General features: G+C 40.7%; 1 protein-coding gene across 2 annotated transcripts in view; it reads left to right on the top strand.

Moving 5' to 3' along the window:
• The window catches only part of DPYSL3 (dihydropyrimidinase like 3), a 77,265-nt gene extending 61,897 nt beyond the window's left edge, over window positions 1-15,368 (top strand). For both annotated transcript variants that reach the window (XM_048488088.1, XM_048488089.1), the window contains exons 6-14: window positions 1,099-1,179; window positions 3,423-3,491; window positions 6,968-7,088; window positions 8,554-8,710; window positions 11,585-11,726; window positions 12,578-12,748; window positions 13,340-13,519; window positions 14,021-14,183; window positions 14,628-15,368. In XM_048488088.1, the coding sequence (XP_048344045.1) occupies window positions 1,099-1,179; window positions 3,423-3,491; window positions 6,968-7,088; window positions 8,554-8,710; window positions 11,585-11,726; window positions 12,578-12,748; window positions 13,340-13,519; window positions 14,021-14,183; window positions 14,628-14,716 (1,173 nt within the window). In that variant the 3' untranslated portion in view covers window positions 14,717-15,368. The remainder of the gene's footprint in view (window positions 1-1,098; window positions 1,180-3,422; window positions 3,492-6,967; window positions 7,089-8,553; window positions 8,711-11,584; window positions 11,727-12,577; window positions 12,749-13,339; window positions 13,520-14,020; window positions 14,184-14,627) is intronic.
• The last annotated feature ends 283 nt before the right edge of the window (window positions 15,369-15,651 follow it).

Raw genomic sequence — 15,651 nt, 5'->3', positions numbered from 1 at the left:
TACAGTACAATTGTACAATTTCCTGGAAGTAACCCCCTCTGAGTGGACTTCAGTAAAATGCTGAGTGGATCTGTTTAGGCTGGTGCTGTTGGTATTATTAAGAGGACCAAAGGTAGTATGAAGAAATGAACATAGGGCTCATCAGAAACAAACATACAGTAGGATTACCTGATATTAAAGCTTTTGTATTTTATATCCCCTGGTGGCATATTTTACTAGGGAGGAGAATACACAGGCTGTCTGAAACCATCAAAACTATTTTGTCAGTTCTATTAGCTGTTAGAATCTGATTTATAATAACCAGGTTCCTACTCATGTGATTGGTGAGTTATGCTTAAAAATGGCAAATATTTCTTTCACAGTCCTCTGTAACAAACAGATCATTCTGACTCTCAATGTTATTGATTGGTGTATAATTGTTTAATCTTGTATTTATTTATTCTGTTGTATTTTGTATTATGTATAATAATTGTGTATTAGGTATTTTAAGCATTTTACATATTATGTAAGTCTTTAAGCTTTTGAAGGACAGCTATCTGATTGGTTGATAAATACTGGAGACACAGTAAAATTAACTTTTGGATATTCCCCCTTATGAGTGAGAGAGCAGGATAAGGAATAGACACCAGGATCAGTTACTTTATAAAGACTGAACCAGTATTCAGAATCCAGTATTTCATTCTACAGTTCAGATTCTACTTAAAATTAGCACAAATGTTTGCAAATGACTCTCTCTGCTTACTTAATGATTTTGTTGGAACTTTTAAAAAATGTTATATTGGGTACCTGGTTATCAGGCAAACATTAGACATAAGTTTGAGTAGGATATATAGGCTTCAGACAGTACCAGTAGTGTTTTACTATATACTACCTTTGATGGCATATTTTATCACCATCAGAATATCCAGTTTGTTTTCTTGAAGTTGTCCTTTTTCCCTTTGTAAAACTAATCTAATAGTTGTTTTTATTGATATCTTCTGACGGCTCTGTTGGTTAGGCTGGCCTGGGCTAAAAGCATTTTTTTTGTACTAGTTAGAAATGTACAGAATGAAATATCTGTTTCCTAATGATGGATTTCTTATTGCATCTTGTTTTCAGCTGTATGAGATATTTAGTTTCTTGGGAGATCTTGGTGCTGTAGCTCAAGTCCATGCTGAAAATGGGGATATTATTGCACAGGTGACTTTCATTCTACCTTTTCATTCTACCTTTTCTGTGACCAAAACATATTATTTAAGTGGTGACATATTTTATCAGTTTATGCTGACATAAAAATTATTACTTTTTTTGCAAACTGTAATCATCTTTCACATTTATTAACAGTTAAATAAGTGCACAGGGTCTGGTCAAAATATAGGTTGCCTGCTCACTTACACCTTCTGATTAATTGGCAGAGTTGACAATAAACATCTCTAGATCTAAGGACTTTTGAGTGTCACAGAGGTCACTGGTTTAACCTTTCTTGGATTCTGCTAGTGTTACTCAATTGCTGTCATTGAAATAATGGTTGCGGTATCCCTACTATTGTTTATTATATAGAATCCTATTTTGGAAATGATTTTGCAACATGCTAATTTACAAATAACACTAACAGCCCCATCTGGGCAGAGGGGCGAATCCGCTGGTAGGAGTGGCTCAGGGTCGTGGCAGTGGATTTGTATGCCCAAGGGCACTTGCCCTGGCGAAGGCGTGAATCTGCTGGTGGGCAGCAGCCTCAGCCCTCCCCAACAGTAGAATATGCAAAGGACACCTCTGCTGCCGTTGTGCTGGCAACTGGGGCTTTAGGCTCATGCCACCAAAAAGTTGGCCTAAGTTTGTTGACCAGAGGCGTACCTAAGCAAACTGGAGCCCTGGGCAAAACCTGAGTTTGATGCCCCCCCATGGGCGGCCACCCTCTCCCACCGTGACCAAACAATGATTTTTTCCACTAGGTCGTTTCAAAGTCACTATCACATTATAGAACATCCCCCAACTCACAAATCTGAACACAGCAATGGGCCATACCACACAGCAGAAATAATTTTTGGAAAACATTTTCAAAATGCTTTCAAAATGTTTTATTACTGCTATGAAAACATTTTATGGTGTTGTATCCAGTCCCCCCAATTGGGGGAAACAGCATCACTTTCAATGTTATTTAAACTAGGAACCCCAGATTCTCCCTTTAAGGTGGATTTAAAAGGAGAATATGGGCTCCCTAGTTTAAACAAGTGATGCTGGAATCCACTCCCAAACAGCATCATTTTCAATGGTGTTTAAACTAGGGAGCCCAGATTATCCTTTTAAATCCACCTTGAAGGGAGAACCTGGGGTCTCCAGTTTAAACAACATTGAAAGTAATGCTATTTTGGGGTAGATTCTCCCCCACTTTGAAACAGCATCCCTTTCAATGTTAAAACTGGGGACCTCAGATTCTCCCTTTAAATCCATTCGGAAGGGGGTGGATTTAATAATAATAACAATAACAACAACAACAACAACAACCTTTATTAGGCATTGAGAGAATAAACGAAAGAAAGAAAACAAGGATTGGCAGGAAGGGAGTGGATTTTAAAAGAGAATCTGGGGAAATTTAGGGGGTACCTGTTGTCAGGGGTGCAATTATTAAGATAGCAGCACCAAAATTTCGGAGTATCTTCGTGAGACCCTACTGATGATACCACCCAGCTTTGGTGAAGTTTGGTTCAGGGGATCCAAAGTTATGGATCCTCAAAGGTGTAGTTCCTATCTCCTATTAGCTCCCATTGGAAACAATGGGGGATGGGGGCACTCCATTTGGGAGTCCATAACTTTGGACTCCCTAAACCAAACCTCACCAAACCCAGGTCATATCATCAGGAGAGTCTCCCCAAAAATCCCAAAAAATTTGGTGCTGCTAGCCTAAAATCTGGGGCCCCTGTACGCCAAAAACAAAAAAAACACTGAAAATACAAAATCCCCCACAAACGAACCTGCAATTTTGTCGCCCACCACAACATGGTGCCCTGGGCAGCTGCCCTCTTTGCCCAATGGGAGGAACGCCTCTGCTGTTAAGCCCACTGAGGGCTTCCTGGTGGCGGGGAGGCTTTTTTGCATTTTAAACCTCCCCACGCTGCTGGAAAGCCTCCTTGGAGGTGGTGGAGCAGCACCACAGCTGGGTGCCCGCCCAATTGGATGGGACTGTAAATGGTGTGCTTAATCAATTAAAAAAAACTTTACTCATTTGATAGTCCATGTTCTATAACACCTTATTAATTATTTATACCATTCCACTCCATTCTCTACCCCACTTATTTTCAACATATTTTCGACATCCACCAAATTTGTCTTACTGGATTCAAACAAGACTAAAAAAGAAATGACTCCAATTTTCTTATAGTAGCCTTTAATTATATCAGTGTTTCATTAATAAAACTTTTCGTACTTATTTGTGTTTAATTCAGGAGCAAGCCAGGATGCTAGAGATGGGAATAACTGGTCCAGAGGGTCATGTGCTGAGTAGGCCAGAAGAGGTGAGGTAACACTGAATGAACCAAGAAATGCTGATTCCGAAGTTATATTGCATACACACCCAAGACAAAAAAATCAGTCATGGGATTGGTCATTTCTGTGCACGCATGAACTGATGCAATTCCAAAATAACTCTACACTGTCTTGGTGCCCCTGCATTCTGTATCTTGTCTGAAGTCTTCACTTTTTGCAGATGAGTTGGGAGATCCAAGAAGTTTGGTTTCTGATCAGATGCAGCCTACTGAGAGTTGGGTCAATTGTGCAGGAAAAGACAAGGGAGAGCAAGGTGCAAGGCTGAGAGTTTGTTTAGCTCTTCTAGATCCCTTCTCATTTTAGTTTGATTCATCAGGGAATACAAATACAAAAGTACATTCATAAATTCATTAAAATATATAACACGATAAAATATATAACACAATAGTAATTATGTTATTGCTTTACAGATCTGTGTGTATTCTACAATTGTAAATACATAAAAATATAAATTATATTATTACTTCACAATATGCATGTATTCTAGAAATAGTAGTTAAGGGTGTCAGACTAGTATCTGGGAGACTCAGGTTCGAATCCCCAATCATGCCATGGTGGCTTGCTGGGTGACCCTGAGCCAATTGTACTCTCTCAGCCTAACCCATCTCACAGGGTTGTTGTGATGATAAAGTGGAGGAGAGAAGAATGATGTAAGCTGCTTTCGGTTCCCACTGGAGAGAAGGGCAGGGTCAAGTTGAATTAAATAGATGAATGAATGAATGAATGAATGAATGAATGAATGAATGAATGAATGAATGAATGAATGAAACTTCTGTAACATATTAGAAAGAGAATACTTCTGAGTCCAGAGAAACCTGAATCTGTGCCATTATGTACTAAGCAAGAATAATTGAAAATGCCCTGCAGTATGAATTTTAACTTCATACTTCCTTAATTCTTGAGCTACATCAGTGCACATCAGCTGCTTTCTTTAGGAACCAAAGATTTTTGTGCAGTGCAACACATCCCAGCGCAGACTTTTGCAATGTTGGATGGTTTGCAGAGCATTCAGTTTTTCTTGTCTGACTTATATTGCATACAGACTTATATTGCATACTAAACACTGCATGAACACCCCTATAAATAACATATAAGGAATCTTCCACACCTTGCCCATTATTCTGTGAAAGTGTCTGAGCTCTTTACTTTGCCAAGAAAGTGAGAGACTGCACATAAGCAACAGCTGCAGAACTCCACTGTATTTCTCCCAGCAGCCTGAGGCAAATGTGTAATGAAATGCACATCCTGAATCACTTGTTATGCTTTCCCCTCATTTCTATCAGAGTCTCTTACTTAAAGAGCCAGCTGCTGCGCTGAATTACATATGCTGCTCTTGTTTTCGTGGGTATTTCCATTTGAAAGTCATCCCTGTGAGCCCCAAGTCCTGTTTGAGTAAATGCTTATCCTTCTGTTGCCTTCAAATGGGGAAATGCAGCTTGAAACAGTGTAGTCTTACTTCAAAAGGAATTTGTATTATGCATTTCTTAAGTTCCCAGATGTCCTCATGCTGAATTTTCAGTGTTTTTGCTCCATGCCACAACATGTAAATATTTGGAATAAGTGGTTTCAAACTGTCCATTCAGGTCCCAAGTTACCTTTTCTGCATTCCCTTCATAGCCATTTCAGATAGAATTTAAAATATTTCCATTTGGATTTGATTGACTTTAAAGAAGCAGCCAAAGTATTTGTATTCACATTGTTAATAAATTCATTTTAGTCAGAAACATTATCTGGATATTATAGGGTCTCTAGGTCTTGAAGCAGATTGTTTATGTGCCTGTTCTGTTTTGTGTTTGAAAGTATTCATTACTCAACTTTCTGGTTGGCATTCAGGCAGGGAGAAGTCATTTTAGGCTGATGTCAAGCTGCCTTGTGGATGATGCAATGTTCCAAAAATATCTCACTTAATGAAGCGTTGAACGTTCTAATAGCAGATGAGATACCAAAGTTACCCTGATGTCATGGGAGGCCACAGTGGCCAAACTGATGTGAGGCAGGAAAAAAAACCCTTGTAATTGGGGCTGAAGAATCCTGAATTAAATAGCTAGATTCAGACTTCTTACATGCAACTATAGTTACATTATACACTGTATATACTACATATATATACTACAAGCATTAGTTGTTAAATTATTGTTTGCTTTATAATTACAGTGGGCACCATGACACCTGTGGGCACCGACATGGTTGCTGGGCAACCATAATTTAGCAGCATATAAGTTTGATGAAATCAAAAATAAATATCTTTAGTCACCCTCAAGGCAAATTCCTGATTGTATAGTCTCAGTGTTCCCCCTGCAAAGCCGTGAGCACAGTATAATGCCAGGCAGTTTTGCCATCCCCACAGAGGCCGCTTTTCTCCAGTTCAAGAATGAAAACATCTCATCTCCCAGGCCCCTTCCGCACACGCAAAATAATGCTTTTTCAAACCACTTTCACAACTGTTTGCAAGTGGATTTTGCCATTCCGCACAGCTTCAAAGAGCATTGAAAGCAGTTTGAAAGTGCAGTATTCTGCATGTGCGGAATGAGCCCCAGAGAAGTGGCAGCATTTCTTTGGGTCATGGTTGCTCAGGTTGTTAAATTAGCCCATGTCTGTGAAGAGTGGCGTTGCTGAAAGCCTATCCACACTTTGGGCGTGTTCAAGTAGATGCATCCTCGAAGGAGGGGCTGTGGTTCAGTGAAAATGCTTCTTTTTGGAATGCAGAAGGCCCCAAGTTCAGCTCCCAGTCTTTCCAGTTAAAAGCATCAAGTAGGAGGTGATGTGAAAGAGCTCTGCCTGAGACTCTGGGGAGCTGTTGCCAGTTTAAGGAGACAACACTGACCTTAATGGATCAATGGTCTGATTCAGTAAAAGCAGCTTCATCGTGTGATCAACATCTTCTGGGTTTGCACTGCCTACTTTTTGTGTCTGTTCTTTTTCATCTATGCAGTCAGCAGTACCTGTTTGAGAAGCGGCACAAGAGTTGATGGCAAGATTAGCTGAGCTCATGGGTAGACACCAAAGGCACATGAAGATATTCTGTAGAAATTCTCAGCTTAGATATTTAACTTTTTCATTTTACTGTGTGCTCTTTTACAAATTGGAGATGGGCAAATGTGTGTGTGTGAGTGAGAAAGACAGAGATAATATAATAGTTAAAATGGGCACATGCTTATTAATTCGGGTGATCTGAACTGCCCATTATGAAGTAGACTCCCTATTGATCACTCGCAAGCAGGACATGAGTTGAAGGAGTGGGTGTTTTGAGCATTACTAGCTTGAACATTGTTGGCTATATAAGCATGTTGTGATTAAAATATTTCCGCTGTGTGCAAAGTTTGATGACTTTTCTGTTCATGCTCTTTAAAATCAACCTAGATGGGGAATATAAAAATAATACCACGAACTGCAGTTAATTGTGTCACATGAGATCTGAGAGTTTCCTGTTGTTCTTCTGTTTCAGCTGGAGGCGGAAGCTGTGTTCCGTGCTATCACCATTGCAAGCCAGACCAACTGCCCTTTGTATGTGACTAAAGTGATGAGCAAGAGTGCTGCTGACCTAATTTCACAAGCCAGGAAAAAAGGTGTGCAAATGCATCCCTGTACCTCCAGATCTGTGTGTCAGTTCAGTCCACAGGCTTGCTTTGTCTTCATTGTTTGCACCTCTTACCTTGTGTATGACATCACTCCAAGCGACATCTACCCATAAGACGAAGCTGGTGGTGGTGCTGCTATTAATAATAATAAACTTATACTTTTCCTATAGCCTTCAAATATTCCCTTAAATTGGCTTACAAAAAGTTAAAATGTTTATTTATTTAATATATCTTTAAATAAATAAAAATAATAAAAGCAAAATGTTAAGATATTAATTAAAATCCAGCACTTAAAAAAAACAGCCCTGCATAAAAAAACAGCCAATCAAAACACCTATTATAAAAATTACTAGAAAAACAAACACTTTGTAATTGAAATTTTACTCATTAAGACTAGAATATATATTTTATTCCTTCTTGCCCTGACTGCATTTGTGGTCCTTCATGATTTCCAATCTGGATGCAAAAGGTGGCAGTTATGATCTTTTCTTTCTTGTTCCCCAGGTGCTCCATGTAAACATTAGCCACTTTTATTACAGTACTTTTGTATTGGGCTTCAGGTAGAGGGGCAGGGTTCTGGTGACTTACTGTCAGCCTGGCAGAAATTGTCTCAAATGTAGTGCTGATGACCCAAGACAGTTATTCTGGCAGATTTTTATATCCACTCTGAGACCATCTTATGTGACTAGACTAAATACTTCATAGGTGCAGTGGTATGTGTACCAGGTTGTTTCAAGTCCAGCACATGAGAAGATGTATACTGGATCTTTGTACTGAGCAGGTTTCTAGTGATTTGATTAATGGACAGAATTAGCCAGTGGGTGACATTCTGCCTGTGGAGCCTTTCACCAGCTTAAGTGGCTCTTCCTTCAATGGATGAGCCTCATAAGTTGTAGGAAAGCTTCCAACTTTGCTCAGCAGAATGGTAGGATATAGGACAAGGACTGGCATAGTCAGATTATTATTTGCTGAAGGCTGAGTTTGATTAAGGCCTCTCCTTCCACGAAGGTGGAAAACCAGTTAGATTGATCTATTCCCAGAGATTTCTGGATCTACCTGGTTTCCAGGATGCTCTGTGGGATTTGTGGACCCACAGAAGTGTTCCTGAATCCCTGATAAGATCGTGGATAGTCCAGTCATCAAAAAGTGGGCTGGAGGTGTGTAGGAATGGACAAGACAAAGAAAATCAACTGAAACATTACACATTAGGAAAAAGGGAACTCAGTCATCTTCCTGAAAAAGGTTGGGTTAAAAGCGGTCGAAAAGAAATTTGGAAAAACAAAAAGGCAGCCGGGGGGGTGGGGGGACCTGAAAAGAAAACTAAAGCCACTTCAATAGTCAGGGCATAAATACAGCAGTGTGGGGCCAGAACCAGTGGGGGGGAAACCCATGTGGAAAAGCTCACAATGTCTTGTACAACTTGTCCTTTCACTCTTGATTTCTTCCCCACCAGGTAATGTAGTGTTTGGTGAGCCAATCACAGCGAGTCTTGGAACAGATGGAACACACTACTGGAGCAAGAACTGGGCAAAGGCTGCTGCATTTGTGACCTCCCCACCTCTGAGTCCAGATCCAACAACCCCTGATTATATCAACTCTTTACTGTCCAGGTTGGTGTTGGCAGAAAGTGCCAACTGGCTTCTCCCAGCAACTTTTTTTTTGAACAATAAGATGGTGCTGCACTTAACTAACCAGCAGCAGGTTTAGAAACATTAGGGAACAATAGATCATAGGCACAAACTGGAATGTACATGTATGTATATGTACATGTATGTATGTACATGTATGTGTGTACATATGTATATGTGGGGAAATTCAAAGTGGGTCAGTGCAGATTGTGTTCATTTTACCTTGTTCACCTAGTGGGAAGCTGAGCCATTACTGCTGAAGTGGTATATTTAACATATAGAATGATGCCATGATCATTTGTCAAATTAAGAACAGAAGATGTTCATGGCTATAAAAGAGATGTGTACAAAAGCCACAAGAAGCAGTTGATGCAAGGGTATTTGTCTGAACTGAATGTCTGTGCAGAACTGGTTTATCCGGCAGCTGTAAAGTAAGAATCTGGAAAGCACTGGATGGTATACATCTCCAATTTCAAAGGGCATGTTTTGCATGGTGTCTCAAAGAAAAGGCTGTATTTGCGCATGTAAATTAGAACTGACCAATGTTGAAAAGAACGGAAATGGAACAGCACAGTGAATTGCAGAGGAAGATTTTTGCAGGCATTTTTGTGGAGAAGGGAATATCATGAGACATTGTGCACATGCTCCTACGTGAATCCTGTGAATGGCTTCCTTTGCAAGTTGTGCTTGTTTTTTCCCCTTTTTAAAGTAGCATCTGCCAAGCTGATAGGAACACCACCTGCTTCTTGTAAATTCTGTGTTTTCCTTTCTTGGGTGCTGCCTTCAGGAGTTTAGGGTGATGGAAGTCCCTGCAGAATTCTTCCTGTTTGGTGGTTGTTTTTTACTAGAACAAATCAGACTAACACAAATCTCTCTGCTCAGTAAAGTAGACATATGGCAGCAAATGATTAAAGGGAGTTAGAGATTATCATTGGATTAGGACTTTGGGTCGGAGACCCAGACTGATGCAATGAGACTCAGTGTCTCGGAGTCTGAAAATCAGACATGGGGTTTGTCTGCAAGGCAATCATCCTCTATAGTTTCCTTTGTTAGTGTTTATAAACAAGACTTTTATGGCTTTAAAAAAAATCTTCCTTAATTACCACGAGTCCTTTCAGCTCTTTGAATTGCTGGCAGCTATCAGACGCCAGGAAGTAGGAAATTTCCATGGAATTTGGTGTGCAAGACTTGATGTGATTGTTAAGCCATTACCACTGTTTTTGCTGCCCTCTGGTGTCACTACACTAAAATGTAATAGGCCAGAGTAGGGAGCCGTTTTTCTTTAGGTGCCTCACAATATATGCAAGTGAATAGTTACCACCTGCGTTTTCTCATACTGGAGCCTTGTGTAGGTCTGTGAGGATTCTTCGTAGTTAATACGGAGGGCAAGCCTCGCCATGTGTATCCAGATAATGTGAAAATGGAGCCTTCTCAGTTTTCTAGGACTGGAGGCAAGTACTGTCTTCTTAGGACAGTGAAATTGGCTGTTTTGGTATAGACAAAAGGTATAGACATATGACCAACCATAGTTTCCACGTCATCTGAGCAAACTAGCCAGTTGCTAGGAATTGATAACTCATCTTGAGGAACTCAGTGATACCAAGGATACCAACTGTCTCTATACAACATCATAGTTAATTAAGGTGTAAAAATGAATTGGTTTTCATCCTGTTTCCATTGCAAAAGATTTCTTCATGGAGATCAACAGATATAATTCTGTGTCCATAGGCAATGTTAACTAACGGAGATCACTCAGTTGAAGACTGAAATGCCGGCTTTGTGTGATGAGAGTATTTTTTAACAATTCTGTGGTACTTCATCCAGGCACCTTCCCACCTCTGTTTATCTAGTCTCTATTCAGGAGTGGCCAACCTATGGTGCTCCAGATGCTCATGGACTATGATTCCCGTGACGCTCCCGAACAGCTGCCTACCTTTTCCCTGCCTTTCGTCGCTCAGAGGAGGGAAGGGGACACGCCTCCTTGCCTCCGTTGCTTCAGCCGTCGCTCTGGCCAGGGGGCGTGTCCCTTGACTCTCTACCCTGGTGGTCAGAACGATGGAAGCGGCAGGAAAAAAAGGTAGGCTCATTGTTCGGGCTGCTTAGGACCAGCTGTGCAGCGGGAAGCATTGCTCTCGCCTTCGGGCAGTGCAGTCTGTGGGGCCATTCATGCAAATGGCCCCTGGCCTTGCATCAGCATCAATCATGCCGATGCAATCCCGCAAGCCTGACTGCAGAAACAACCTAAGATATCCCAATCATATCATCTTTAGTGGCTCTCAAAGTTTTCTTTTTCCTAAGAATTAATCTGTGAATGTCAGCGTTCACTCAGTCTCGTGCAGAGTTTGTGTCCATTCACTTCTGTTATGGAGAGGATATATTTTTCAATGCTATCATTGAAAAGCATGCAGCACCTTTTTATTTAGAAAAAGCTTCTGTTATTCTCAGAGGATCAGTTCATATGTAAAACAAAACTGCAGTTTGGTATTACATGGCACTGCCTTAGATTTTCATACTGTTTTGTCACTGTACTAAAATTGAAGGTGGCTGTTCCATTCAGACTAGCAAACTATGGTTTATGTTTTGTAGCTTCGCCTTAAACCAGGATTGTAAACTAGCTAAAGTTGAAATTCTTGTACAGAAAACAAGCTCACACCATAGTTTGCCAGCTCAAATGTAAACTATGAATTGGTGCACTGGAAAGAGGGAGTTTATCATTTTGTGTGAACACGCCCAAAGAATAATATAGTTAAATAGAGAGAGAGACACACACATCCCTTCTCTTGGCACTCTTATCTACTTATGTAAGTCAACCAAATACATGGTTAACACGTTCTTACCTTTTTGCCTCTTACCTAGTGGTGACCTCCAAGTCTCAGGAAGTGCACACTGTACATTCAGTACAGCACAGAAAGCAATTGGAAAAGATAACTTCACAGCAATCCCAGAGGGTACCAATGGTATCGAGGAGCGGATGTCTATCATCTGGGACAAAGCAGTGGTAAGATGGAGAGGATGATGCACATGACTTTATGGTAGCATTCAGTACAGCTATTCCTTCCACATTGTGGAGGTTAGGAGCACGGCATTCCCCACAATCTGGAAAACTGCGTAAAATTCAAGATGCAAAGATCACTATTAGATCACTGTGAGATGTCATGTGAGAGATTGCCGTAAACACTCTTTGAAGTGCAGTTCTTTTACTGCAAATTTAATTTTAAGGAAAAGTGTGGAGCTGTTCATTTATTTTATTAAACAGTTATGTCATTAAAATTTCCATTTGCAGTACTTTCTCATGCTGACCCACAAAACCATGATCAGGAACGTCACAATGTGGAAGAGACAACTGTAGTAGGCTTTTGTTCTGCATGCTGAGTTTCTCCAGTATAAAGGAGTTAATGAAATGTGGAGAAGGGTTGATTCTTACGAATGAAAACCCAATTAAGCATCTTGTTAGTGAAAGATCCTCTTCCCTCCCTCCCTCCCTCCCTCCCTCTCTCTTACTCCCACCCAGTGAGATCCTTCTTTAACATGGGGTGAGGGTGCGACATAGCACAAGAAGTTCCAGATTTTCATGCAGGAGGTCCTATATTCTGTTTCCCATATCTTCATTTAAAATAATTGGATAGCAGATTACATGAAAGACTCTACTGAACTGGTGTATAGGCACTACCGGTTACACTACAGAAACTAGAGACCAGGAATATAACTCAGTGTAAGTATTATGCCAATAAAGGTTAATTGATTGATTGAACTCAGTGTAAGGCAACTTCTTATGTTCCTGCTGCACTAAAACATTTGGCTGTTCACTGTCTGTACTTCAACATCTTTTGTGCAATTTGTACCTATCAGGCTTCTGGGAAAATGGATGAAAATCAGTTTGTGGCTGTGACAAGCACCAATGCTGCAAAGATCTTCAATATGTATCCAAGGAAGGGGAGAATTGCTGTGGGCTCGGACAGTGACTTGGTGATATGGGATCCTGATGCAGTGAAAATTGTGTCTGCCAAATCTCATCAATCAGTAAGTCTTTGTCTTCTCAGGTTCATTCTTTAAAACATCCGGAAGGTTTAGGAAAGCCATTTGACATGTTGCCATAGCATTGCTGCAGCACGACTAACTGCTGTGAATATGAATGATCAAAATGCTTTTTCAATATTTTGATACCTCCACTTTGTGTTGCGGCATATTGAAATGAGCAAAAAAGGCATCATTTGAGAAAGAGCAACGCTTAGTGTTAAATGATAGAATGTTTGCCTGCAAACTTGAATTTCTTTTACATGATCAGGTCAAGGGGTGACAAAAGAGGTCAGTTATGGATCTTTGTTCTCTCTTAGTTCTTTGAAGTTGCCTCACTTCAGAATGTTTTTTGAAAGCCTGGGCCAGTTATGTGATACAAATAGTACCTGGTTCCTCCAGGTGTTTTTGCATCAGACTCTTTCCATAGCTCTGCTGTCACAGTCCACCCACCCACCCCTTTTCTTTCCATCTGATTACTCCACAATGTTTCCAAGTTTCAGAGATTTTATTTGGAGATTCAATGGACCAAATGGACCATTGGATCATGGACCAATGACTTCGATTGTTAATGTACCTATTCCCCCTGTGTTGTAGGCAGCTGAATACAATATTTTTGAAGGAATGGAGCTGCGTGGAGCCCCACTGGTTGTCATATGCCAGGGAAAAGTAATGATGGAGGATGGGAACCTTCATGTGACACAAGGCACAGGGCGTTTTATTCCCTGTGCACCTTTCTCAGATTATGTCTACAAGCGCATCAAAGCAAGGAGAAAGGTAAGATGGAGAAGCCTTTGGGAACAGAGCTGTTACAGAAGGATCCCCCCATTTATTTGGAGGCATCCTGTTATATGGCTGTGCAGAAACGACAAATGGCCATAGCATGGAGTATAAACCCCACTCCACAAAGCTGCACCTGTTCCCCAAAGAGCCCATATTTCTGCATTACTAGTGTGGAGTGAGCACCTCCCATTTGTCCATAGGCACCTGGTTATGCTTCTTCCCCATGATGTTCTTCCTCATTCCTTTTCTCGAATTATCTTCCATATTTAAAAAAAACAGTTCTCTGTGCTCTTAATTGTACCACAAGTGTTAGATATCAAACTAAACAAACAGCCTCTCTCACCCACCTGTGGAAGAAATGTTAGAGAAATATCTGATAGAGACCTTGAAAATGAAATATAACAGTTTCTGGGGGCTCTGTTAGAGGAACTTAGTTCCCTTGGCATGTGCTCCTTAATCATTAATATTACTTCTTTTGGTTCCTTCTGATAACAGATGGCTGAAATGCATGCTGTGCCAAGAGGAATGTATGACGGGCCTGTGTTTGAATTGACCACTACACCTAAAGGGGGCACCCCTGCCGGCTCTACTCGGGGATCCCCCACCCGGCAAACACCTCCGGTCAGGAATCTCCATCAGTCCGGATTTAGCTTATCAGGTAGGTAAGCATAAGAACATGGCACTGAGACTGAAATCTGCAGCACTTCTACATGGAAAATAACCTGCAGGAGTGTTGCTTATATGCAGCCCCTCACCTAAGTGATGGGTTCAAATAAATGAAACAGGGAAACAGAAGCCATGACCTTTATATGTCACCACTACCTACAGCAGTGGGTGACTGCCTACATGCTGTGTAACTTACCATTAAATTTCATTCTTGATAGAAAGCATAACATTTCAGGAGCTAGCTAGCATAATTGCTGTTGAAGTAAATGTTATGAAGAAAATGACAAGAAGGGAAAGAGCAGATAAACAGTCTTTAAAACATGGAATGATTTTAATGGCAGGCCTTTTCCCATGTGACGGATTCAAGCCCTGTGAAGAACTTCTAATTTCTCTTTCTTGTTCTCTTTGTTCTCTCCATCTTCTGCATACACTGCAGGTACCCAGGTTGATGAAGGGGTTCGCTCAGCTAGCAAGCGCATCGTAGCACCCCCAGGAGGCCGCTCTAATATAACATCTCTGAGTTAAGCATCCCAATAATCAGGGAACGGGAGGGGAACTTGTAATTTGATAAACTAAGCAATGGTACATTACTATTTAAAAATGAAAGAGCGGTGGCAAAGTGTTCAAATTTGGAAGAATCAATAAGCCTCAAGCCTTATGTTTCATAAATGCTACTCGCTACCTAGCTTTAAAAAATACTGCGGGTTTCTTTTACGTTATCTCATAGCCTTAATATTTTCCCGAATTTTTTTTTACATGCATGCAAATCGGATTGGTGACTTAGTTAAAGAGTATGTAATTGTCCTTGGTGAGTGCTCGTGTGATGACAAACTGTAAGAAGGGGACTAGAGCAAGGTGGGCGATCAGTGACATGAACAAGCTATTTAGGCAGGTGACTTGGAGGGAGTCAGTCCAGGCATTTAGTGTTGGGGATGGGTGGGAGCAGAAGGAGGTGGGGCAGGGTAGAGGGAGGAGTATGGGGGGACCAAGTAGATCTGTGCATTGTTGTGTCCATGTTTTTTGTTTCTACTCAGTGCTGACAAGGCAGTTGCCTCTGAGCAATACACGAGGCCATTGGGAATCACAGCCATCTTTGTAGCGGCTCTGTTGCATCACTTAACTTCTGTTAGAGATTTTATTACTTCGTACATTTTACTGAATAAAAATTTTAAAAGTTTATTTTTCTACTTGTCTTATTCTGGCAAGATAATTTTTCTATTCGTTTCTATTCTTTGGTGGGGCAGGGGGAGATGAGCAGAGAAAAAGACAGTCCTGGATTTCTAAGAAACAAACTCTGGATTTGTGCAAGACTGAATTTCTCACTGTGGTCTTCTGAACTTGTGTCACATTTTAAAAAACAAGATAGCTAATCTTCTTGGCGAGCGTTTCTTTTAGTCTTGTTGAGACCTGCAGTGATTCTTGAGATTCCTTCCTGCTCCATATGATCTCTGAAATGGGAA

This window comes from Sphaerodactylus townsendi, linkage group LG03 (genome assembly GCF_021028975.2).
Source record: "Sphaerodactylus townsendi isolate TG3544 linkage group LG03, MPM_Stown_v2.3, whole genome shotgun sequence".
NCBI lineage: Eukaryota > Metazoa > Chordata > Lepidosauria > Squamata > Sphaerodactylidae > Sphaerodactylus > Sphaerodactylus townsendi.
The sequence above is the reverse complement of the archived record's forward strand: the minus strand, read 5'-3'. Positions and strand labels throughout refer to the sequence as shown.